Source organism: Musa acuminata, chromosome BXJ2-9 (assembly GCF_036884655.1).
Source record: "Musa acuminata AAA Group cultivar baxijiao chromosome BXJ2-9, Cavendish_Baxijiao_AAA, whole genome shotgun sequence".
In the NCBI taxonomy this organism is placed as follows: domain Eukaryota; kingdom Viridiplantae; phylum Streptophyta; class Magnoliopsida; order Zingiberales; family Musaceae; genus Musa; species Musa acuminata.
In genome coordinates, this window is record NC_088346.1 from 49,518,603 (window position 1) to 49,543,236 (window position 24,634).

At 39.7% G+C, this 24,634-nt stretch overlaps 6 protein-coding genes across 12 annotated transcripts; 4 read left to right on the forward strand and 2 right to left on the reverse strand.

The window, feature by feature from the left end:
• Positions 1-1,748: 1,748 nt before the first annotated feature.
• On the forward strand, positions 1,749-2,775 carry LOC108951243 (glucan endo-1,3-beta-D-glucosidase-like). The gene is made up of 4 exons (XM_018818220.2): positions 1,749-1,876; positions 1,996-2,024; positions 2,186-2,420; positions 2,499-2,775. Exons 1-4 carry the CDS (start codon positions 1,816-1,818, stop codon positions 2,522-2,524), a joined length of 351 nt encoding a protein of 116 aa, XP_018673765.2. The 5' UTR covers positions 1,749-1,815; the 3' UTR covers positions 2,525-2,775.
• Positions 2,749-3,934, reverse strand: LOC103999578 (protein LHCP TRANSLOCATION DEFECT-like). The gene is made up of 2 exons (XM_018818215.2): positions 3,272-3,934; positions 2,749-3,184 (listed from the first exon to the last, which is right to left on the reverse strand). Exons 1-2 carry the CDS (start codon positions 3,551-3,553, stop codon positions 2,927-2,929), a joined length of 540 nt encoding a protein of 179 aa, XP_018673760.2. The 5' UTR covers positions 3,554-3,934; the 3' UTR covers positions 2,749-2,926.
• A 156-nt stretch (positions 3,935-4,090) lies between these two features.
• LOC135585852 (tobamovirus multiplication protein 1-like) lies at positions 4,091-11,803 on the forward strand. 4 transcript variants are annotated; one of them, XM_065127273.1, is made up of 12 exons: positions 4,091-5,441; positions 5,689-5,779; positions 5,845-5,897; positions 6,177-6,269; positions 6,375-6,446; positions 7,627-7,699; positions 7,780-7,825; positions 7,925-7,988; positions 8,665-8,718; positions 9,321-9,398; positions 9,495-9,626; positions 11,675-11,803. In XM_065127273.1, the coding sequence occupies exons 1-11, from the start codon at positions 5,220-5,222 to the stop codon at positions 9,585-9,587; spliced, it is 939 nt and encodes a 312-aa protein (XP_064983345.1). In that variant the 5' UTR covers positions 4,091-5,219; the 3' UTR covers positions 9,588-9,626; positions 11,675-11,803. The 4 variants fall into 4 exon arrangements, with proteins under 4 accessions (XP_064983345.1, XP_064983344.1, XP_064983347.1 ...); XM_065127272.1 differs by having other exon boundaries at positions 9,495-9,621; XM_065127275.1 differs by lacking the exon at positions 11,675-11,803 and adding an exon at positions 9,733-9,912.
• On the forward strand, positions 10,587-13,416 carry LOC103999534 (CRS2-associated factor 2, mitochondrial). Of its 4 annotated transcripts, none has more exons than XM_009421314.3 (5): positions 10,595-11,320; positions 11,675-11,802; positions 11,897-12,122; positions 12,338-12,465; positions 12,920-13,416. In XM_009421314.3, the coding sequence occupies exons 1-5, from the start codon at positions 10,768-10,770 to the stop codon at positions 12,926-12,928; spliced, it is 1,044 nt and encodes a 347-aa protein (XP_009419589.2). In that variant the 5' UTR covers positions 10,595-10,767; the 3' UTR covers positions 12,929-13,416. The 4 variants fall into 4 exon arrangements, with proteins under 4 accessions (XP_064983342.1, XP_009419589.2, XP_018673746.2 ...); XM_009421312.3 differs by having other exon boundaries at positions 10,615-11,320; positions 12,929-13,416; XM_065127270.1 differs by lacking the exon at positions 12,920-13,416 and having other exon boundaries at positions 10,587-11,320; positions 12,333-12,465.
• A 1,323-nt stretch (positions 13,417-14,739) lies between these two features.
• Positions 14,740-20,131, reverse strand: LOC103999533 (uncharacterized). Its single transcript, XM_009421310.3, has 5 exons — positions 19,635-20,131; positions 17,856-18,600; positions 17,527-17,770; positions 16,011-16,073; positions 14,740-15,021 (listed from the first exon to the last, which is right to left on the reverse strand). Exons 1-5 carry the CDS (start codon positions 20,035-20,037, stop codon positions 14,962-14,964), a joined length of 1,515 nt encoding a protein of 504 aa, XP_009419585.2. The 5' UTR covers positions 20,038-20,131; the 3' UTR covers positions 14,740-14,961.
• A 1,261-nt stretch (positions 20,132-21,392) lies between these two features.
• Positions 21,393-24,634, forward strand: LOC135623851 (uncharacterized). Its single transcript, XM_065127277.1, has 3 exons — positions 21,393-21,926; positions 22,441-22,576; positions 22,674-24,634. Exons 1-3 carry the CDS (start codon positions 21,778-21,780, stop codon positions 24,306-24,308), a joined length of 1,920 nt encoding a protein of 639 aa, XP_064983349.1. The 5' UTR covers positions 21,393-21,777; the 3' UTR covers positions 24,309-24,634.

The following is a 24,634-nucleotide window of genomic DNA, read 5'->3' on the forward strand; positions in this document are numbered from 1 at the left end:
TGTTGATTTAAAAGGGCCTTATTTTTTTTATTATTCATATTAATTTTATCTACATCCATATTAAAACAAGTTACAATTTAGTTCTATTTGTCCCAATCTTTCTTTCTTTTTTGGGTTAAATGAAAGCAGGAAACATAAGGAATCTAAAGTTATTCCCTTATAACCACATTGAATTGAGAAGACTGCAGTGTGATGCTTGTGCTAATTATTATAAGAATGTTTCATGTAACAAAAAAGTAATTATTTCAGATTAAGATGACTGTACATACACTATTTTATAGTGAATATTCACAAAGTTCAATAATGATGATTAATGAAATTATTATCAAATATGATAATAATAATAATAATAATTTAATCCACTTTTATCCTTTGGATTAAATGATAGTCCTATAATATAAAAAGCTATAACTTCATATTGTGATACCCATAGAGTTTTTCCAAGGGTTGTTCATGTTCTTCTTATTGCCAAGTGTTAATGGAATTGTATAGTGGCTACTGACAAATCATTATCATATATTTAAAATGGATTGCATCCCCTACTGTCCATATTTAAAGTGCTATAACTTCAGATTGTGATACCCACATAGTTAAATGGAAAATGCATAAAATATTTATGATTAATATCCATGAAATTGAATAACTGGGGCCTTGTGGGTTGTTCTTGTTCTTCTTGTTGCCAAGTGTTAATGGAATTGTATGGTGACTACTAACAAATCATTATCACATATTTAAAATGGATTGCATCCCCTACTGTCCAAATGTCTGTCCAAGCATATTCTAATCAAACATGTGTTGGAGGTGGATCCAATGTCTTGAAGTTGAACTGTTGGAAACCTAGATTTAATAACCTAAACCTAGATGCAAACTTGAAGATAGACCTTACTTGACCATATCATCAATCTACTGCTGCATTAGGCTGATCATATCAGACCAACCTGGGCCATAACTTGGTATTCCTGAAGGTTTTGCAGGCCATGTCCTCCTCTCCCTACCACAGAGACCATAAGGAATAGGTGCAAATGGAGAAGTTTGACACATCAGGCAACATCCCCTTCTTTACAATGCCTTGCTCAAAGAGTCTTTACCTCTGGGAATCAACCATGAATGTTGATCTCAATATAGCTTTTGGGAAATGGTTCCACTCATGTTGCTTCATTCCAGAGAAATTTTCACCAACTCTTGTAGCTGGTCTACTACTAATAGTAACCGGTCTGTGGTGCATGGAGATGAATATGAGCATGCGTTTTGCCATGGTGCCATGATAAATTCCTTGATCTCATAAAGCCACTTGAATGATACTTAAAAAAGACCTTCTAAATCATGCATGTTAGAATCATGTTTGTTGCAGCATGCAAGAGTGACTGCCATGGTAATCAGTGTCATTGTGTGAAATGATTCTTGCTAAGCCTTTTGTTATCAGAGAAGAAATTGCAGTAACCCTTTTCTTCGTTGTAGGAAAGCTATGGATTGACCTGTTCATCCAATGGTTAGGTTGTTCAAGATGGCATCCTTGCAGATGTGGAAGATGACACCAAGCTCCATATGGTAATTTGTTCCAGAAGGCAACTCTCTACACCATTTCAGAATTGCTTCAATGGTAAACATACTGTTTATGGTTCCCTCAAAACAAACATGTATGTTTTTGGGTTGCATCTTCCACTGGCATCCAGCCAGAGTCCAACCATGACATCAATAAAATTCAATTAGCATAAGAGTCACCAAGAGTGCTATATATAGCCATTGCCACCTTAACCAGTGAATCAAGAGCTGCATCATCAGAGTAGCTGAACTCTCTAGCTCTTGCTTCGCAGGATGGCTCCAGCACCTGTGAACCTGTGTCTTGTTCTTCTGCTACTTCTCTTCCTTAGCTCTGGTATGACAAAATTGTTTGTGATCTATCTCAAATGTATTTTACTGGATATCATTCTTCTGCATCCATTACAAGTTTAAGCTAGTCAGTAAGCTCACAGTTTTCTGATTGTTTTCTCTCAGGGGGAACTATCGACACAGTTGATGCCCAGGTGCGTACGAAACCAACCTCTCTGCAACAATTGATTTTACTGTTCTCTCTCTCTCATAATAAATTGACCCAAAAGAAAACCTAAATCACTTCTGAGCTCGAGTTTCCGGTGACTTCTCCATGTTTATCCTAAGTTGACTGCCCTGATTCTTGTCATTCCAGAAAACATGGTGCGTGGCCAAACCTTCAACCAGTGATACAGCTCTGAAGGACAACATCGAGTACGCCTGTTCTCAGGTCGACTGTAGCGTGACTGAAAGGGGAAAGCCCTGCTTCTACCCTGACACACTGATCTCCCATGCCTCGGTGGCCATGAACCTCTACTATCAATCCCGGGGGAGGAACCACTGGAACTGCTACTTCAATAACTCTGCCGTCACCACGGTCACTGATCCAAGTCAGTATGAGCTTCAACTTTCTTGTTTCTACTTGGTACTACAATTTTTCTCAAGGAGATTATATTGTTTGATTGCAGGTTATGGAGCCTGCAAGTATGCTTAGTAGAGGAAACTTCCCCGACCTATGGACTGCTGTGTGGTCAACCTACCAGTGATAGAATCATGACCTAGAACTGGGATTAAATAAAGACCACATCTGTTGATTAGCTGTCAATGTAAAGAGAAGCTCTTGTTGCCGCTTGCAGCAGTTCCTCCCTCTGTTTTCTATCTTCAGGTGGCACGCAATAGTCACATATGTAGTTGATAGAAAGTTTATGATGAACGATATATGAAACGCCGCAATGTCTACGATTAATTGCTTGTGACATACAACAACTGAATTAACAGGAATTATAATGCTGTTAAATGCACAAAAAGTTGCAGTTGACAGGAGATCAGAAGAGTAAGTTGACTAAGAAGCAGCAGAAAGAAAAGGTCACGAGATCGGGACTTGTGGATGCTTAATTCATAGTCTGCGCACAGAGAGCTGAAGGATGAGTTGCTTGATCTCGTCTCCGGCTGCCCTCTCCAAACCGGTCCTTCCCTCGCCATCTCTGACATCATACTTCGCACCTGCTCTCAGCAGCTCCTCTATCTTTGGCTTGTCTCCCTCCGACGCTGCCGCCATCAGCAAGATGTCCACAGGGTGAATCTTCTGGTCGAGGAGAGCTTCCATCTTATCGTACGAACCCTCGGCCGCAAGCATTCCCATGTGCTCGAAGTACTGCAGAAAGAGAAGATGACACAAACACTTCACGTTGTTTGCCTGTCCACAACACGATAAATGTGTGCCTTATTTCCGTGATGTCACCTGTTCGACGTCGTACCGGCTGAAATCATCGCGGGATTGGCTTCCGTAAATGCCGGCACCCTCGGCGTCGACGCCGGTGGCCGTGCCCGAACCAGCGTCGCAGGGCCCCACCTTGGCCCTCAGCCTGGATGCCATCAGCCAGCCCAAGCTTCTCCTGATGGCCAAAAACGGAGACCTCGGTCTCTCCACAGAACGAAGAGCAGTCGAAGAAGAAGAGGAGCTGTTGGTGGTGCCTAAGGAGGAAGAAGGGTAGAGATAAATGCTGCAAGGAATGGAAGCCATTGCTGTTCGAGGACCGGAAACAAGTGGATCAGAGGAGAGGAGGAGAACGAGATCGACTGGAGCAATAAAAGAGCGATCTTTGCTGCGTTCTTCACGTCCATATTAGTTACCGATTCCATTTATCCAGTCCGATTCCCAAGAGAGATGCACAGAATTCAGCGGCTGGATTCTCGAATCTGGATGCTGCGAATCCACAGATTGCTCCGCGGAAGCCACCCAAGCGACAAGCAGACCACTGGGGCTGTGGAAGTGCTGCGAGAACCGAGCTTCACTCCTGCGATCACAGGACTGAGGACGAGCCGGGAGGATACGGGTGATTCCGGATAAGGTTTCGGGTATACCTGTGGCTTATTATAACTTAGATAGCTCCGTAGCGAACACTTACAGAAGCAGTGAAAGCAGTTTTCGATGGCACTTTTGTAATAATTGCTCCTTTATTACACATCATATTGTAATTATATAACAATTTGCTGATTGTAATATTCTATTTGCTAATATGTGTATATTACAACATATAAATATAAATAGAATAATAAATCTGTAATTTACGTGTTTCGGGATCTTAAAATTAAGGGGGAAGAATTTGGGGTTGGCAGGGGGAAGAACGACGACCAGCCGGCACCCAATCGGCGGCGCCACCTCGCACCTCAGTCGCGCCCTCCTCGCCCTCGCCGTCCGCGCCGTCTCACCTTCCTCTGTCCGTTCCCTCCTCGACGGCCTCCTCTCTTGCCCCTCCGCCACGGCGTCCGACCTCACGTCACCGTCCTCTTCTGTCAGGCCAGCGTGCTCTCCGATGACCTCGGTACTTTCGAAGCATCCCTCGACGGTTTCCTTTTCGCCTGCGTCCTCTTCAAGAACCACGTTCGTGTCTTCCAAGATTTCACCCTTTCGAACGGTATAAAAGCTGATCTTGCCATTTTGTGAGTCGGGCTCCTCAAGATGCTTCTTTTCCATTTGGACGAGATTTATCTCGCCGTTAGCCCCTTCGACTCGATCCGTCGACGGCCTCCTCTTTGCCTGCATCTTCTCCAAGAACTACGTTGATGTCCCAAGAATCTTCCACGATTTTACCATTTCCTACAGCACAGAGCCTAATCTTGCCATTTGTTGAAAGCTTTCCACGATGTGAGGGTCGTCCAATTCGACTTCTTGCCACATGGTGATTTCTGACCACCCAGAAGAAGGTTCAAAGATCCCATCTTCACATGCTTGCCGTCGTCGACTGGGCTGTCTTATTAAGACGGGTGGTGTCAAGGCAGGATCAAAGGATGCTTACAACAGCAAGCAATAAAAGTGGTCTGCCATTTGACTGCGTGCATGCACCGATCAGTCTGCAACAGCAGAGAAAGCGCAGAAGAGAAATGTTGCTCTTACAACTTCCCGCAATTACAATCACCAGCAGGTAAGCATGCCCGAAGATGAGCTCAAGCCATTAACGGCGGTAGGCTGTGGGTCAGGTGATGGGCACGTCAGTCAAAGACTGTGATGACAAGAGATGTGATACGTGGAAGCGGAGAATCCAACACAGATTCATCGGGCCAGTTTGACAGAGAGATTGGCCCATTAGGAAGTGTTAGTGAGAGGCAGGAAAGGAAGACGGGACCGGTTGGTTGCTTCCCTCTGCTTCTTTTCTTCGCTCGTGCAATCTTTCCTTCTTACAAGTTGTATGTATGTGTGGGAATATTCGAGCATCTCGTCTTCCATCAAGTCTCGCTTTTCCTCTCTCTCAAACACACAAAAGATCGGGCAGAGGGTAGACACAGAGATGATGTGGCCGGCTGCAAGCGTGCAGAACTGGTGGGATGAGATGAACGACTCATCCAAATGGCAGGACGTGGTCTTCTACTTCCTGTGCGCTGCATACTCACTCGTCTCTGCTGTTGCGCTGGTAGTCCCTCCATCCTTCACTTCTTTAGTCGATGAAGATGCTGTGATTTCAACATTTTCTTAATGTACTTAGTTGTGATGGATCTGTCATCTCTCTCCCTCTCTCTCGATCGCGGAGGAAAACTTCTTGTTGCTTGTTAATGTGGTATTAACTTTGGAATTTTTTGATCTTATGTGGACTCTCCATGTGTTAGCTTACTCGCTCCTTTTGAGAAGATTGCAACTTTGAAACTATGAGTTCTGTGCAGATTCAAGTGGTGAGGATTCAGCTTCGAGTCCCTGAATATGGTTGGACCACGCAGAAGGTCTTCCATTTTATGAATTTCATTGTGAACGGAGGTGACCTTGGCATCTTTATGTCTCTGTTTCCTGTTTAAGATCATGATAGCGAATCTGTGCTGCAGTGCGTGCCGTCGTCTTCGGATTTCACAAAAATGTTTTTCATTTCCGGCCGAGGGTAAGTGAGATATTTTAGATTCAACTCTTCAAAAAATGATGTCTACTGGATGGATTGTTTTAGCTTTTCAAAGATTCTTTAGTAGCTTGATGTTTTCCCCTTTAAAAGTGTTACCTTAAGGATAAAACAGTTGCTATCTTAATAGTAAATGAAGAAAGATGTTATCTGAAGATCTTGATCTTGTTCATGGTCATGTTGTTTTTAATCCTTTTTTGGTTTTCAGAACAGTACCATATGCTTCAATCTGAAATTCATTGTTGAAAGCTTCTTGTTTACCAGGTTTTCACTCTAGTGTTATTAGACCTTCCTGGAATATTATTCTTTTCTACCTACACGCTGCTAGTGCTTTTCTGGGCTGAAATATATCATCAGGTAAGTTTGAATTCTTGTGTCCTCTTTGTTATGCAGCTATACATTCTGTAACCATGTGTTTAATGTTTTTCTCATTCATATGATAATATTGATATGACATTGTAGGCAAGGAGTCTTCCTTCAGACAAGCTGAGGATCATATACATCATCGTTAATTGTGGGATATATGTCATACAGGTATCTATTTTGTCTTGAATTTTTTTCGAGTCTTTAAACTCCCCAAGTTAATTGATGAACTTTCCATTAAGGTGTAATTTTAATTAACAAACCAAAATTAAACTTTAATGTTCTTTTCCGAGAAAATAATATGTGCTCAGTGCATTGTACTGGATTATTGAGTTTGGCAAAAGCCATGATGGTACTGCTATTGACAGTTCGATTGGATAAGATGGCAAAACATGAATATTTAACTAGATCGTCTGGTTGAAACTTTGTGTGCCAATACATAGGTAGTTATCTTCCCAGGAGACATTCTTCCAATCTAGCATATCACAAGGATACTTACAAGATGATGACAGTTAGTTCGTCATCAAATGAATCTTTGGTTGTTTGCACATTGAAAATCATCCTTTTATTTTCTTAATTTCAATAATCTAAGTTGCACTGGCTTTTTTTTCTGGTGATTGAGCCTTTTAAGTTATAATTTGTAATAGGCTAATCAAGGAGTTAATATAACAACCTGTTTAACCTTTGTAGATCAGTGAATTAGATAGAGCGGATCTTATTAGCATGGCTGGATATGGTTAAACTCAAGTTATTAACACCATGCTGTATCCTTTCATTTTTCCCAATGAGAAAATGCTGAGATATTACAATTTCAGTCAATTAACTTACAGTCTAATTGGGACACTATTTTATACATCTTGCCATCCTAGAGTTCCCTTCTGAAGTTTGAGTGTGGAACTAACCATAGCTAACCCTAATCTTGACATGCGTTAACCCACATAGAGTCCATAGAGTTTTTTTCTGGTACCAATTTTATTGATTAATTTAATATTTAAATAATTTCTATCATCAATGTGGCTGAAGAACTTGTTCGTTTGAATAATGTGTCCTAAACTCTCATTTAATAGTAGTAGCAGCTAGACCCACTCGTACATGTCTTCTCATTATTACCTGATATAGGACTATCAAGATATCTTAGTTTGGCACAACCTAATAATGACCTTTTATACGAACTGCTTGGTAGTTGAGGCTTTACGGCTTGATATTGTATAGAAACTGCTTGGTGATAAGATCTTGAACAAGGAAAATTGGAAGTTGTTAATAATAGCAGTGATTTGACTATAGTATAATGTATTATTTTCTTTTGTCTTCAGCTTTTGTTTTAGTGCTGATGATATGAGACTTGACATAGGTTTGCATATGGATTTATCTGTGGATACATGACAATCGGATTGTCGAATCAATTGGAAGTATCTTTGTTGCAGGTAGGTTTTGACGTCTTTCTAGTCTACTCATTGTGTTGTTTCATTATACGACCTTACTAATTTTGCTTTTTCTTCATCAGTGCTATCCTTTATAGCTGCAGTTGGTTTCATACTATATGGAGGAAGGTGATGATTCGATCATATTCTGCCGAAATAACTTGCTTTCTTCAATGCCTGAAATTTGTAACACAGGCAGGTTTCATTTTTAACATGGTTTTATAATAGGCTATTTTGCATGCTGAGGCAATTCCCCATAGAATCCAAGGGGCGACAGAAGAAGCTTCATGAGGTGCAACTTCCTATAAGAACACTGGAATCCATATTGATTGCAGCATGTAGGAAATCTTGAAGAAAGTTGTTAGAAAATAGAAACAGAGAATAAGATGTCTTCACTAGCCATGATCTTGGGGACAAAGATCTGTTTATGTGTCTGCTCATAAATTACTGTGAACTACATTTAATATATTTAGAGATCTTATGGTGACGATCATGCATGTGCTTTCATATGTTCAGACGGCCAAAAGAAAAGGATCTGATTTTACTCAAAACTGTAGTTGACTCTACCTTTGTTCTAAAGATGGGTATACTTTCAATTTGTCTTGTTCTTTGTGGCCTATTGACAGTGTAAACAAAACATTCATGTGACCCAAGTCATCTTCAATTTTTCATTTGTCTTTCTCCTCGTGTTACCTTGTGCTTTTCCTTGCCAGTTTGTTGGAAAACATGTTACTGCTATTTTAAATTTTCCCGAATAGCCTGCTAGATTTGTGGTGCCAGGTACAAATATCTGGATTTCTATTCTAATAGCAATTCAAATTGTTGATATTGTACGCTTAAAAGTTTCATTTAGTGCAATATGCATTTGAACAGTTATGACTTGCTCGATACATCTGAAACATTTTTTCTTAGTACAAGCGTGGAGAGTTTGCTCTTCTGCTAATGTGGCATTTGTTGAGGTGGTGCAGGTCGGATCTGTTACAGCGATATGTTTCACCTGTTTCCTCGTAAGATGCTGTGTGGTGAGTATTTGTTTCCATCTCTATTATGTGAAACATTTGTTCTGTTATTTACATATTTGCTTCTTTAATTTACAATGCAAAGCAACATGAAGGCCTATTATTCCATCAAAGGGAGAGAACAACTTATGTATATATATACTCCTGAATATTATTCGGAGACAAAAAAGGCCTTTGTATTTAGTTGTATTTTGCATTAACATTGTTTGAACTAGTTTGTTTCTCTTTCTTTATCTGCAGTTATCAGCCAATTGGCCTCGGTTACCTCTTCTCCTACATAGTACATTAAAAATTATTGTCTTCTCACTTCCTTGTGGTATGGTCTTAAATTCTGGATATACAAGAATCAAGGTTTCCATCTGGAATATAGAAAGTTGATCTAGCCAAAAATGCCATCATTATGAGATGGTTTGTGTTCTGTGCAGAGTTAAGATGTTGAAGGAAATTACCAGAAACAATTATGTTTTGTTTTATTTGACTCGGCATAGAATTTTATCGTAGTAGCTGTTTATCTATTTGGATTTAAGACTCTTCAGAGGGAGAAGTTGTGTGAATAATCTTGCTGATTGCTTTCCATCTGTTAATTTACTTTCATATCATTGCAGGTTGGCTTATCGGCCTTCGATACAGATATGTCTCTCGATGTATTGAATCACCCAATTCTTGATCTCATCTATTATACGGTAAACTACTACATGGGTTATCTAAGCTTTGGAACAACAGCGGCTAATATCATGGTTCCAAAAAGATTAATTTTCTCTGTATGTATTATGATCCAGCTGACCGAGATACTTCCCTCGGTGCTTGTTCTATATATACTACGGAAGCTGCCTCCGAGAAGAGTATCGGGGCAGTATCATCCCATCCGATAGAGCATGGAGTCATCCCAAACGGACCTGTTTAGAGGTAAGGTGTGATTTTTCTCTTATTAGTTTGGTTGGTGATATATCAGTGGTGAATGAGCATGCTTTATGAACATCTTACATGACTCTTTGTTGCATTCTGTATTACTGGCAGGAACTCTTACCACTCTTGGGTAGGACATAACTAGAAATCAATTTGCCCGACTCTTCTGACGAGTAATTGAATCTTGTATATTAAAAGTGGGAGTTGGTTCTATCATGAGGCTACAACTTCATGGGATGATACTTGTATTTTTCGATGAAGTGAATCAAGGACTAATATGACTCTTTTTAATACTTCATGCGAAAGAGTTGTTAGATTATATGATCCATTATAATTAAATAAGATATATAATAAAATTAATTAGATTCTGATGATAGATATTAATTAATAGAAAAAAAGTTTATATTATAATAGAATTTCTTAGGAGATGTCTTCACAAGAGGAACTCTTTTAATAACTTATCCTAGACCTTTTGTTCTTGTCTATAAATAGACAAGATCTCTAGAGAGTAAAAGAGATACATAACCTTTTGCTTTCGTCTATAAATAGATAGGATCTCTAGGGAGTGAAAGAGATACATAATACAATTGAGAGATAATAGTTTAATCATTGATTTCAATCTAAGTGATCTAAAAAGAAGGAACTCTTTTAATAAGAGGAATTTTTTTAATAATTTATCTTAGGCTTTTTGCTCTCATTTATAAATAGAGAGGATCTCTAGGAAGTGAAAAAGATACATAACGCAATTGAGAGATACCTAGGAGTTTTGTTCTCTTTGTGGATTATTCGGATGATGCCCTTGCAGATCATATAGAGATCCTCTTTATGCTATCAAAAGTTATCGATTTCTTCCACCTTTGGTAAGAACAGCTTGGCAGATAATACATTACTGATTTCAATTTATGTCACGAATAATATCAATTTTAATTTAAATATTTTGATCAATGATTTAGACTAAATAAATTTAATAGATCTAATTTTAGCATGATGATATCAGTTAGTTTAGTTATTAAGAATTTTAAAATTAATTTAATATTATCTTAATCATTTATCTTCATTAAAAAAAACCCCGGCAAGGATTAAACCCGAGTGCTCTGTACAACCCCGTTCTGTGTCACGCCGCCGTCACCGTCCCTCTCCAACCCGATGCGGCGTAGGCTGCTGCTCTCCGTCACCGTCCCTCTCCGAACCCGAACCCTAATCTCGCCTCCTCTCCTCTCCTCCCCGTCTCATCACCTCCTCTCTCGCTCGAACAAGCACTCTGCGTCTCCCCACGACGATCCCCACGACCCTCCCTTCTCCCCTATCGCCAAAGCCCCGAACCCTAAACCCAAGCAGTCCCCCAAAGCCCGGAACCCTAAACCCAAGCAGGCCCCCAAAGCCCTGCCGTCCGGCATGGACAAGTCCTCTCTCCCTTTGCACTCCGACCTCCCCTTCGATTTCCGTTACTCCTACTCCGAGACCGATCCGTCCCTAAGGCCGATCGGGTACAGGGAGCCACCGCGCTTCTCGCCATTCGGCCCCGGGCGCCTGGACCGGAAATGGGACGGCCTGTCGGCGCCGGCGACCGGGGAGGCCGCGGAAGATAGGGTGTCCGACGACCGGAACTCGGTGCTCGGGGATCCGCTCACAGAAGAAGAGGTCGATGAGCTCGTTGAGCGGTATCGCCATAGCGATTGCTCTCGTCAGATCAACCTAGGTTGGTTGCTCCTTTTACCGATTTCAAGTTTTAATTTTTCATTCTGCCTGGGGCTTTCCATCATAATCTCGGCCCTTGTATTGTCCACAGTGGCAGTCAGGATCTGGCCGTCATATCTAATGCCAGAAACCAGGTTTATCACATGTCAATCTTGCTTCCCTGATAGCAAATCTTGCAGCAGACTCATCTACATTGTGTGTAAACAAGTTCTCAGCTATCCGCATTTTGATCATTTCACGATTACATGTTTCAGTTTGTACTTTGGAAGCTCTGTCCTGCACAAGTTCCTCGCACTGTGCAAATATGTATTCCCATTATATATTGATACAATCAAGCAACATTATGCTTCCCCAGGGACAGGTGGTGTCACTCACAATACGCTGGAGGACATCCACAACCATTGGAAGAGAGCTGAAGCTGTAAGGATCAAGTGTCTAGGAGTCCCAACCCTCGACATGGATAACCTCTGCTTCCACCTAGAGGTGGAAATGCAGTTCTGTATTCCGCATCAAAAGTTTTATATGCTTTTGCGCCATAATAACTTTCACAACTAACATGGTTGTTGCATATGTCCAGGATAAAACAGGTGGAAAGATCATATATCGACATATTAACATCCTCCTGCTATATCGTGGACGGAACTATGATCCCAAGCAAAGGCCAGTCATACCCTTAATGTTATGGAAGCCACTGGCACCGATATATCCTAGGCTCGTTCCAAAGGTTGCTGAGGGTTTGACTTTTGAGCAAACAAAAGAGTTGAGGAATAGAGGATTGAACACACCAGCTCTGATGAAACTCAGTATGTTGCAACAAATACTAATGCATGCTGCTTGAAAGTTGAAATACTTGATTTCTTCCGTATGTTCTTGGTAAACATTCAGTGAGTTTTTGGAAGCACTTTAACTCATAGTCTGTAGCCTTGTTCATATCATTAATCTCGGTGACTAAAAAGTTCGATTCACATTTATTTAGTGGTGCCTGATTTATATTCCTGACAGAGTTGTTTCAGTGCAGCCAGGAATGGTGTGTATGCGAATGTGGTGGAGAGGGTCAGGGAGGCCTTCAGAACTTCAGATGTTGTGAGACTGGACTGTGCTTACGTATATACTAGTGATTGCAAAAAGATCGGTGTGAAGCTTAGGGTATGAATTCTGCGCCTTGTCGTATTTCGGATACTGTTTCCAGTTGCTGAATTTGTTAACTTGGTTACTACCTTGTCATGTAAAACTGTGAAATATGAAATGAGCATGCTGTAGAATTTTCTCTTGAAGCTGTTTGTCACAGTGCTCACTGGATGTGTTTTAGTACTACAACAAGAAATGCTCAATTAGACAACCCTATATCTGTTCTATCCTTTTGGTTACGTTTAACATGATTATAGTGTCCGCTAAATCTTAATATCAAGAAACAATGCTTTCTCCAAATGTTTTTATATGGACATGTGAATTGGACCAGAATGTGTCATAGCTTCTTCAAATTTATTGAGAGGCCTCATGTAATTTGAATGTCTTTGATCCATGCTTTAGTGACCATTTATTTGTAAAGTTGTATGTAGAAGCTTTTAAAGTTAATTGTGAATTTTGCTTATTTCATCAGTTTCTGTAGGATTTGGTCCCTTGTATTCCTATCCTATTTAAAGACGGGCAGATCATAATTTGGAGGGGAAGGGAGACCCAGGATTCTGATCAGTGCGACTCATAGCTCTTCGTTCAGACAAAAGCTTATTCACTTGCGATAAAGTCATTGAAGATGTTAAATCATATCTGCTTTTGCATGGGAGCGAGGACAAGATTTTGATGGATGTTGTATAAAGAAACACCTGAAGGTGCAGAATGTTATCAGTGTGCCAGTAGACTTATATGGTGTGGAATTGAAACGTCTTGGAACTATTAGTACTCTTTCTTTTCGCTGGAACCAAGTGAGAAGATTGCCAAATGTGCTCCCCCAGGAAAGAAACTAGGATTTTACTGGTCTTTTTGTGACAAATATGAAGTTTCCATCTCTAGGGTAGTGAGCTTTGAATGCAAAGCTTGTGTTGATCAACCATTTGACTCTTTGATAGTAACTTTCATAATGTTTACCATCTTTTTGTACTTGTTCTTTTTTTGTTTTCTCAATCTAAATCCTTTGTCAAATGCAGTTTCTTTTTGCCCCATGATGAAGAAAAAAGTCATAATGACAAATAAAGAGGATGAAGACTAGAGCATTGAATAAGCAATTTGATCTAAGTTAAACTTTAATACTTCTATTTGTTTCTAGCCTTAGTAGATGTTCTTGTTGCTAATTTCATCATCTGACCTTAGCCGGATGGTGAAGAACCTTTTTGCTAAATGCATTGCAAAATTGTAGCTATATTCTTGAGCCAAATATATTAATGCATTGCTAATGACCTTACGGTTGACTGTCTGAATCATGTGAAGGGTCAAATTATGGGCTGATGAAGTTATGTTAATCTCATTTCAACTTCTCTAGTTTGAGCCAAATATAGTAGTTATAAATCCCACGTAGAGTACTACAACAACAATTTTAAAGTTGACTACATAAACCTTCTAGAGTTGACAAGATAGATCTTTGGCATCATTAAGATTGATAAAAAAAATTATATTTAATTAAATTTAGAATGTATAAATTTTTATTTATATTTTCTACTATTTTTTTTATATCCTTTTTAATCTTTTTTCATACCACTAACTATCACATCTCTTTTAACTATCACAAATATATTATTGTTAAATCTACCACTATTATTTATCATTAAATCTATATCCTAAGTAAAATATTCATTAAATAATTTATAAAAATAATTTTTTTTTTTATCTTTTCTTAATCTTATTATCATTAACAAGTAATATTTTACTTCACCTTTAATTCATTTAATATTACCTAAATCTTTCACTTTCTTTCCCTAGCTTTAGGGATTTGATATATATATCATTATCATAAACTTCATCACGCATCGAGAATCTTCTTTCTTAAATTTCTAATCTTATTAGCAATTATAATCTAAATAATATTAACATTATCCTAATCGATATTTCAAGTCGATTCCCTTTCAATCCTATTCTTAAAAATATTTACATAATCATCTTTAAAATTTCACCATCTAATCATAATAAAATGTTTTACTATCTTTTTCTTCTTTTATTTTTTATAATAAATATCTAATACCATCAACCTATATTTTTTATAGGTATAATTATATAATTCTTATGAATAATTTTATCTACTTTTTAGTGAAAAAAAAACATATATTTAACTACAACTGTAACCAAGACTCCCAGAGTAACATCTTAAATACTTTTGCTTTCTGGATATAACCTTGGATCTAATGGGCAAGGCTCAATTTTTCTCTCCCTTTCAACCAAATTTCTAGCTAATGCTCATCTTTTCCATATGTAAACATGTATGCACAGAAATGCAACAGAGAAGATGCGGTAGCTGTAGCAGTAAGTAATCAGAAATATCTACATAGTCTGGGAGGTTTCTAAAAGAGCATGAATTTACTGTACAGAAGTTTTAAGATGTTACCACATGACATTAACACAAGCCAAAAGGCCAAATACTGTAATCTAAAATTGACCAAAACATGAACTGCTTTCTTACTGTGAAGGAAACATGCAGACTCCAGCAAACGCTCGTTATTTCGTTTTCTTCTTGGCAGCAGATTTCTTCCTCGGCTTCCTGAATCCACCACTATCCTGACATAAGCAAAAAATCCACATTTCAATTTGCACCTATTGGAAGTTTAATACTATTTCTGAATTCCACTAAATTGGATGGGATATATCGATCATGACTATTGGAATTAAGTGACATCATCTAATAAACATGCGGGTATATCATACAGCATAGTTTTTCAACCAATAAGACTAGAATTAAACATCTAGCTTAACAAACTGACTACATTGTGTAGATGACTCAACAAAAAGCAAAGAAAATATTCAGATGCTTGGCTTATCCCCCTTGCCAGTTCTGATCCTTCATCTAGGATGCATCTTTCCTCCATGGTCCCATCTCCCCAGTCGCCACACCTTTCATTCTAATCTTGCAGTTATGATATAATTATACTATTATTAAGCAAAACAATCAAGATAAGAGTACCATCCAAAAGTCGACCACAGCAAGCCAAGGATTCTTTTCTTTCTGAAAGATAAGGTTATTTGACACTATCTATAGAGTTATTTGACAAAGTGATCCCAAGACGAAAGACATGGACCTAAATATTAACAAGTTCAACATCATTCCCAATGTTTCTGAGCCAGATCTGAATAAAATTAAAAGGAATATAATAAAAACCATCTCCAATTAGTTGAACAAGGCTTCATCTTTGTGCTAAAAGACAATTTGGTTAAAGCTATTTCCACCTTTTTTTTTCCAGCAGAAGTCTAGGATAACATATGATCTTACAGCCAGGTTGGTATTCACTGTTCACCCCTGTGGTATTCATCTAATTTTCTGATGTACATATAATATCCGTCAAGCTAACAGAACAAGAAAGAGACGCTAATTTTCTTGAATTTACGGACTTACGAGGCAGAATATAGAAAGAATCCTAAACAATAGAAAAGAAAACATACTGGTGCAGGCCCTCGTATATGTGATACTAATGACAATGAGCTATGCAACTAAAACATTTAAAATACAAATGACAACTATATACAATTAAGAAAGAAGTGGTCAACCTTACCTTCTTATACTGTCTATAGGCAACTCGACCTGTCAGCTCCTGTCCGTTTTTAGTTACATAAGCCTGCAATACATAAAAGAACAAAATTAAAATAATTATCACCATGAGAGGAAAACAGATTCAGGCACAACTTAAGAAGCCACTGTTGCCAACTATTAGGAATTGAGCACAAAGAAAGTATTGTAACCATCTTAAGCTAGGATAATTGGAGGTCACAGAATAATTTAAATGTATTTATTCGTTTTAAATATTATTCTCCAATTTTTGGCATAAATTGATGTAAGATCACATTAGAGATTCACTGAAGGTCAAAATTTTATGATTTTAAAAGGCTTAACACCTTGATGTTTGCTGTCCAGGGCACAACACGTTAATAATCACAATAATAGTAATTAACCATATGTCCAATTGTTAAAAGATAAAAAGGATAATTGATATTAATTCTTGAGATAATAGAATTTCAAACAACAGCAAACATCAAGCTATAATCTCAGTCCTCAAAATAAAAAATAAAAATAAAACCATGAATAATCAACAGTTCGATGTTGCTAAGATATTCAATAGACAACAAGGATGATTTCAGTCTCTAATAAATAGCAATTTGCCAAGGGTTTGAGATAACCCTAAGATAGAGAATAAATAGTAAGGCTAATATTAGCAGAAAATTGATATGAAAAACGTGTGTTTCAGCAGTAGCAGAGAAGAAAGAAGAGATGGAATTGAAAGAAAAAAGAAAAGGAGTAGAAAAAGGGACACAGAATTCTTCTGTTTCTTATCTCCAATTCACATTCAGGACTCAAATAAGACAAGCTAAATGGTGTCTTATTTTTCCTAGGACTCTTTTGTACTAAAATGAAAAGATCAATCAGCCATTGCTTGCAACAAGACCAACTGATCGTTGAAGTGTTATTTGAGCTTGAACTCAACTAAAACTTCCCAGGCAGGCCACTCTACCGTCCACATACTGACACACTATACAAGTAACAAAAAATGGTACCGATGAATGCAACAAGCTCTGATGAAATTTTAAGTCTAACTGTTTATTAAAGCCTAACCTAACACACGACACAATAACTAAAAGCTAATTGCATGATTCTAGACTGAATAAACTTAAATATTGATGTCTGTTTGAACCACCAATTATACGTGACTTTGAGCTTGATTCAGTTGTTTGCGGAAATTTTTTGTACTGCACCTTTTTTCTTTTAATCTTTCCTTGCTATTGAGTAACAAGATAATCAAAGTTCGTATTTAGCCCATATATTTAACAACAGCAACATGTCATCTCTTCATGTTTCTAAAAGTTGCACAATTCTATTCGGATAAGTCATACATTAACTGGAACTAATTAAAAACAAAAATCAGTGGATAAAAGTGAGTAGTTATGACAGTCAATTAAAGAAAAATCATGAGAAAAAAACAAAGAACAAGAAGAATTGTCTGATAATTTTCAAAGTGTTCTAATCATTTATTATAAATTCTTCAAACCAATCAGCAATTGAGACATGTGAATTACCTTTCTTCCATTTTGATCAGTAAACCAGTGACCAGATTGATGACCTGATGCATGGACTCGCCTTTTTCCAGCATCTTTCGGAATAGCAGTGCAATTCTTGGGAGTCATCCAATCTCCAGTAGCATCTGACGACTTCTTCGGACTAGCATCCTTTGGCCTTTTCCCCTTCCTAAAACTTCTATTAAGACCCTGCTTGTTGGTTTTACAGGCTCGACTTCGAACATCCGTGGTGCTGAATTGACTCCTATCACATGAAAGAACAAAGTAAAAAAGTATGTCAGATTAATGATAGAAATAATTATCAATCAAAATCTAATGTGATATCACACATGTAATTTAGATTTTCAGTCCCAGGTTGTTTCTCTGCTCCATGCAGTTCTGCACCAAGAGGAACAAAGTAACATAACCGTCTTTTCACTAACGTCTGAATCCTCATATCATCATGGTAGAAATACTGAAAAGCAGGAGGTTCTGGATTGGTCAAGTTGCATTGTGGCTTAGTGTTTCTGGAGATGCTTATCTGCTGATGGGAACCTTCAATTTCATCAGCTAATGCTTTTGTACCACTTACTCTTGAACTACAAAAAGTCAAATCCTCTTCTCTGTGCTGTCCTGGTCTTGGATCCTTCTTTGATTTGAAATACTCTTCACAGAACTCATCCAGAGCAGGCGTGGCTAAGTTTATGTTATTTACAGGATTAAAATCTTTCCAAAAACTATCCTCCAGATGTTTTCTGTATTTCAAACTTCTCTGCTGTTCATTCTCTGAAATTAGGTTTTGATGCCTCAATTTAGATGCATCAACTTTATTTTTGTACTTGTATTTGTCCTCACTGGCTGAGTCATCTGAATCTGAACTCAATAGGTGTATTTTTCGTATGGGAGTACTCAAATTCTGAAACACTTTCTTATTGCAGATTTCATGGGAAACTGCTGAAGGTAAGACATCAAATGGTCGTGAGATTTTTGGCACCATCAACTTGGTTGTAGATTGACCTGTAAGGACTCCATGATTTTGCAGTGAAAACTTTGAAAAGCTGCCAGCAATGTGGTTTCGTACTGAAGAAGACTTATCTGCAACATCAGCCATTAGCAGATGAAATTCTAAGCTTGACCTTTTTGTAATAGTGATTTTATAAAATGAAAGTAAAACTGGATTCTGAAACTATATGTCCTTTATCAATCTAAAAGGTAAGCTATTAGAAAGAGATTTAAGAACATAAACTTGCTGCCATATTTGCGTGAGGAATATATCAATATATTCTTCTTCAAAAAATTTGTGCATGATAGACAATCATCAAAGTCAACTGTCTGTGGCTAGAAAAGGCTGCTCAAGGCATTTCACTATCTAAAGCCAATTAGGAAGAAATTGGAATAGAATCTACAACTGGAACAACCATATGAATTTCAACTAAAACTATCCAAGAAGAGTATATGACAGATACTTCTTCAGATGTCAAAGTCAAGAACAGGTAGAATCTTGCAATCATGACAATTACTCAATTTCGTCAAAGGATATGAATTCAATGATGGTTCAGTAACCGAAGTCCAGTCAGAATCAGTAGCCAGGCAGCGTTGAGACTAAAACCTTAAGTGGGCAGGAAAGGGTGAGGGTCTCTTGACTAACAAAGGCATAAATAGCTCTATCTGGCAGGACCCAGCTTCAAACGCTTACTTGCCTTTGGAAGAAGCTGAATTCATAGTTGATTTCATTTGAGCAAGTTTAAATTTCGTGACCATGATCCTTCAAAAAGGATAGACACGCTCCATCCAGTGTTGTACCTGAAGTGGCATAAACCCTTAAAAGAAATGCAAAACACCTAAAGCAGGGAGATAGAGTAGAAAGAAATGGAAAGAAAGCCTATGGTGGTACTCTAAGAAGCTACATCCCTGCAAAAATTTATCCCTTCTTTACAAAAAATTATATTCTTATAATAGGAAAATTTTGACTTCTGAACGTCTTTCCAAGAACTGATCCGAACCTTGGACAAAGATTCCTTCTTTGTGTTGCATCGTCTCTCAATATGCACATGATAAAACATAAAACAATACAACAATCAAGATAAGACCCAAAAATTGACAGAAACCCTAAGACGGCCGTCGGTTACCTCGACTCGGATTATTTTCTGGGGATGAGAACTCCTCGATGTCATCGTCTAACAGTATCGAATCATCTCTCAGTTCACCGCCACCATCATCTAAAGAAGAATGAGCAACCAGCGAATTGCTACGACAGCGAGGAGGAGGCGGGCCTCGCCGCAGTCGCTTGAGAGCCGGCAGAGGGGTTCCCCAGATGGGCTCCGGATCTAACGCAATTCCAGGACCAATCGCTTCTCGCTCTTCCAACCGTTGATCTCGGAAGAGCTCCAAGTTAGGAGATTCTATTCCGGACAATGGATTAGGGAGAGGAGATCGCTCTTGTTCTTCCTCCTCTTCCTCACCTTCGGTGGGGAGATCAGCAAGGTCAAGATCGAGGCCGAGAGAGAAGGAAGGAGCCGAGAAGTCGCCCATCTGGAATCGAAACGGAGAAGGAAATCGAGGGAGAGCAAGCTCAGAGTAAAAGGGCGGAAGCCTTCGGCTCGATTTGGGGGGAAACGGGGCAATTTTTGGGGAGAGTTTTGCGCCAAATCGGAGATTCCAGCACCACTTAAATGGTCTTAACGGGTCGGATTCGGTCATGACCCACTTAACGATCAAGTCAAATTTGATCCGATCTTCGTGCTATGGCCGCACCTAAATAGTCTAAACGGGTCGGATTCGGTGAGGACCCACTTACCGATCAAGTCAAATTTGTTCCGATCTTCGTGCGATGGCCGCACCTAAATTGCCTAAACGGGTCGGACTCAGGTAGGACCTGAATCAGATTTGATCAGAACCTCGTCCAACGCGCACAAATTGTAAGCGACACGCACGACATGATGATGGAACATCGATAAATAAGGCTAAATCAAGCAAGATTAAATAATGACGAAGTAAATAAATGGTGAAATGAAACGCGATACCGTTCTTCCAAGCTGTGTAAGGTGCGAGATAAAGTAAGAATTTACAGTGGAGGGATTTAAAGCCTCCGTTTTAGTTCGCTGCATGTGGTCTCCACAGCTTTCTCAACATCGAGCAAAGCACAGTGCCAGTGGGCCACCACACGCATCTCTTCTGACAGAACGAACAAACTGCGGCAGCTGACCCACCAATCACGGTGGAACGCCGGTCTCGTCGCGTGGGGCGTGGTGGCACGCTATGACGCGGGCGGTAACAAAGCTCGCCTCTCGAGGTCCTCCGTGCACCTCGTCGCCTCCGCCGCACTCACCGCCAGCACAGCAAATATTATGTGGATCGTTTAGCAGAGAGCCACGTGGACATTGATACTGCAACTGAGCGTGTTCCCTGCGTAGGGACTTACAGCCGAAACAGGAAGGGTAGCTTCAGGCGAGATCTGGTTCCACGTATCGCCCTCGATTGATCGTATAATTAATTCATTACTTCTTTATTTTCTGGAAGAGGGTGATTATATTATATGATGCAGATGCAGATGCAGATGCAGAGGCACGTATTTTGTGACAGTTAATGCGGAGCAAATCACTCCATTGTAATAAAATGTTAAATTGATATAGAAATTATTTTAGCAAATTCATTTTTATTTTAGTGGTAAGTATAAATTTTATTACTTGATTTTTTTTCAAGTGCATACATATTCCTTTGAAACATAATTATATATGCCATTATGTTTAATTTAAGCTAATTTGATACTTTATTTTAGATTAATATTTAAAAAAATATATAATAGGAGCAGTTGAGGTCTTTTTACATTTTTATACACCTCTTTATATTCAAAGTTTATTTTTTGTATTTTTTGTATTTTTTGCTAAACCTCTCTCTCTCTCTCTCTCTCTCTCTCTCTCTCTGTCTCTCTGCGCTTTTGTGAGCGATCACGGTTTGCTCGATAGCTCGCTCTCCCCTCTTTTTGTAATGCTGTGGAAGTGACGTTATAGCCACTGCCGACCTCCGCCCACCTCCCTGGGATCCTCTCCTCGAAAACCCTGGCGCCGCCACCCTACTCCGATCCCCGTGCGGCGACGAAGCTCCATCCCCGCGGCCGGATTCGTAACCCCGCATTCCCCGGTGCTGGTGCAGAAGCCCGCCAGAGAAAGGGTGGCCCCGCTTCCGGCGGAAGGAGGAGCGGCCCCACCACCCCCTTGCTTCGGTGGAAGTTCAACGAGGCACCCCCGCCGAAGCCCAGCCGGAAGGCCGAGAATGCCGGCTCCAGTGAGGCACCGCCACCTCTCCCAGGAGTCTCCGCGAGGAAGCTCGCGGCGGGGATCTGGCATCTGCAGCCTCTGGATGCCGGTAGCGGCGTCCTCGGCGGCGGAGGAGAAGGCCGGCGAGCTCCTCCATGTCTTGAGGTAGGGTAGCACCAGTATCCCCACCCTCTTTATAGGGTTTCTTTTCTCTATGTAGATTGGTATGGATCTTGTGGAGAGTTCACATTTTGATGGTACACGTGTTAAAAACCAAGTTTATCTTGCTCAGTTCGTTCAAGATCATCCAAATCGGAACCTTTGAAACATCCTCAAAAGCTCTTAAGAAAAGGAAAATAGAATTCCCTTTACTCTTGATTCTCGAAGGAATTGGAAAAGACATGGGTATTTTGTCCTTGGAAACATTGTGTCTTTCCTTTTACCTGACTTGTGCTAGATTTCTTGCTGTTCTCATCAATCCTGGAACTCAAGCAGTTGTTAATACCATATCCATCTTTAACAATCCTAAAGAATGCTATGTGTTTAGTCAACTTCACTACGAATCTCTCATCTATAGTCTTGATGAGGGTTGTCAATGCATGTCCATAGTCTACGATGCACTTTGTATGTATGAATGCCATTATTCATTCACTCTGCACCTCTCCTTTCTACTTTGAAGCCCTATCCACGGGTATCAAGAAGTTCAGCTACTTTGTAATCCCCTCAGCACTGATCTCCACACTAATAAAAGTAAGAAGAACGATTTTGCCAGTCCTGTCTCAGTCTCAAGTCCAAGATATGGAAATATCCACAGGGTAAGCCTTTTATTTCTATGGTCTGAATGTATTCCTGCACCCTTTTTTTTTTTAGACAGCTACTGTAAGTCTGGTTGATATTTTTCATGTTGAACAGTTTGCTGGATTTCCGAGTGCTGAAATGGAGAAGGCAACTAAATGGGACCCTGGCAGCTCAATGACATTGGAGGAGGTCTATCGATTCTACAATCACCTGAAGGTTGTGGAACATGAGGATGTGAACACAGTGTCCATTGTTTCGTCTCTCTGTACTGAGCTGGAAAAGGCTCATGCCCGCATCAGTGAGCTTGAGACAGAACGGAGATCAGCAAAGAAAAAGTTGGATCAATTCTTGAAAAGCCTTGCTGATGAGAAGGCATCATGGCAGAGCAGAGAGCACGAGAAGGTCCAGGCTATAATCGAGGCAATGAAGGCTGACCTTGATAGAGAGAGGAAAAGGCGGCAAAGGATAGAGATTGTCCATACCAAGCTGGTCAATGAACTCGCTGAGACGAAGTTGGCTGCGAAGCAGCTCTTGCAGGACTATAAAAAAGAATGCAAAGCACGTGAGCTTGTTGAGGAGGTCTGTGATGAGCTCACGAAAGAGATTGGCGAAGACAAAGCTGAAATTGAATCACTGAAGATGGAAGCATTAAATATCCGAGAACAAGTTGAGGAGGAGAAGAGGATGCTGCAGATGGCAGAGGTATGGCGAGAAGAAAGGGTTCAGATGAAGTTAATTGATGCAAAGCTGACTCTTGAGGAGAAATACTCACAACTGAGGGACCTGAAAGCAGAGTTAGAAGCATTTTTGGCTGCAAGGATGGATGCGGACATGGATGTTGCACTAAGGAGGGAAGCTGAGTTGCTTAAAGAAAAAGCAAACTCAGTTACTGTTGAAGAGATAAAAGAGTTCTCTTACCAGCCACCACCTGCTTCAGAAGACATCTACGCTGTTTTTGAAGAACCCCAACCAAGACAAGAAACTAATGAAATAGACATCCAACTTTGCTGTGGTCATAGCCCTAGAAGCTATGCATCCAAGGTTAACACGGCAAGTCCTGAGACAGATGTCTTTCTAGGACATCCAATGAAGCAGCATGAGTTGATAGATAGCGATGATGATGTAGAAGATGATAGTGACTGGGAAACAGTGAGTCATGCCGAGGAGCAAGGCTCAAGCAATACACTTGATGTGAGTGAACCATCTGTTAATGGTTACTGTAAAGAAAGCAATGCTTCAGTGAGCATAGCAGACTGGGAGGAGAATGGAAACAACAGACTGAATAACGAAATCATCACGGATTGTTCTGCAAATGCAATGTCAAGAAAAAAGGTGTCTTCAATATGTAGGCTTTGGAGATCATCAACACATGATATTATTGAAGACCTGAAGAGAACACCGGTTGAGGTGAAACCTGGGAGGCTTTCAGATGGAAGGATCTCCAATGGAACCCGAGCTTCAACTAATGGTGAAGAATATCAGAAACTTTCAGTTGAGCATACAAATGGAATGATCTCCAAAGGAACCTTGTCTCCTGACTTAGGGTTCGGTGAAGTTGGTTTAAGCCCAGGTAGCATAACACAGTGGAGCTCTGCTGATTCACTGAATCTCCATACGACGCGAGAAATGAAAGGGTGTATTGAGTGGCCACGAGGCAAACAGAAGTACAGTTTAAAGGCGCAGTTGATGGAGGCAAGGATGGAGAGTCAAAAGATTCAGTTGCGGCATGTCCTTAAACAGAAAACTTAGCATGTTCGTTAATACAGGATATGAAGCGCCGAAAAAAGTGAATACATTCTTGCTCATCAAGAAAAGAATGTTTTCCTTTACTGAGGCTGTTTCGGACAGTCTCCACGAAAGATTGAACACCTTGCTATGGGATAGGCTTCATGGAACTTTAGCGCACAATTTTTGTGGAACTTGTATTCTGTTGTATATGCTGTCTGGACAACCAAATTCTGAGTAATGTCTTTGGAAAACTGTCAACCAGCAAATCTTGTGGAAAACTGGTAGTTATTGAGGAATTTTCGGCCTTGAACACCATGGTGATTATGCAATGAGCCAAAGTTTGTGAA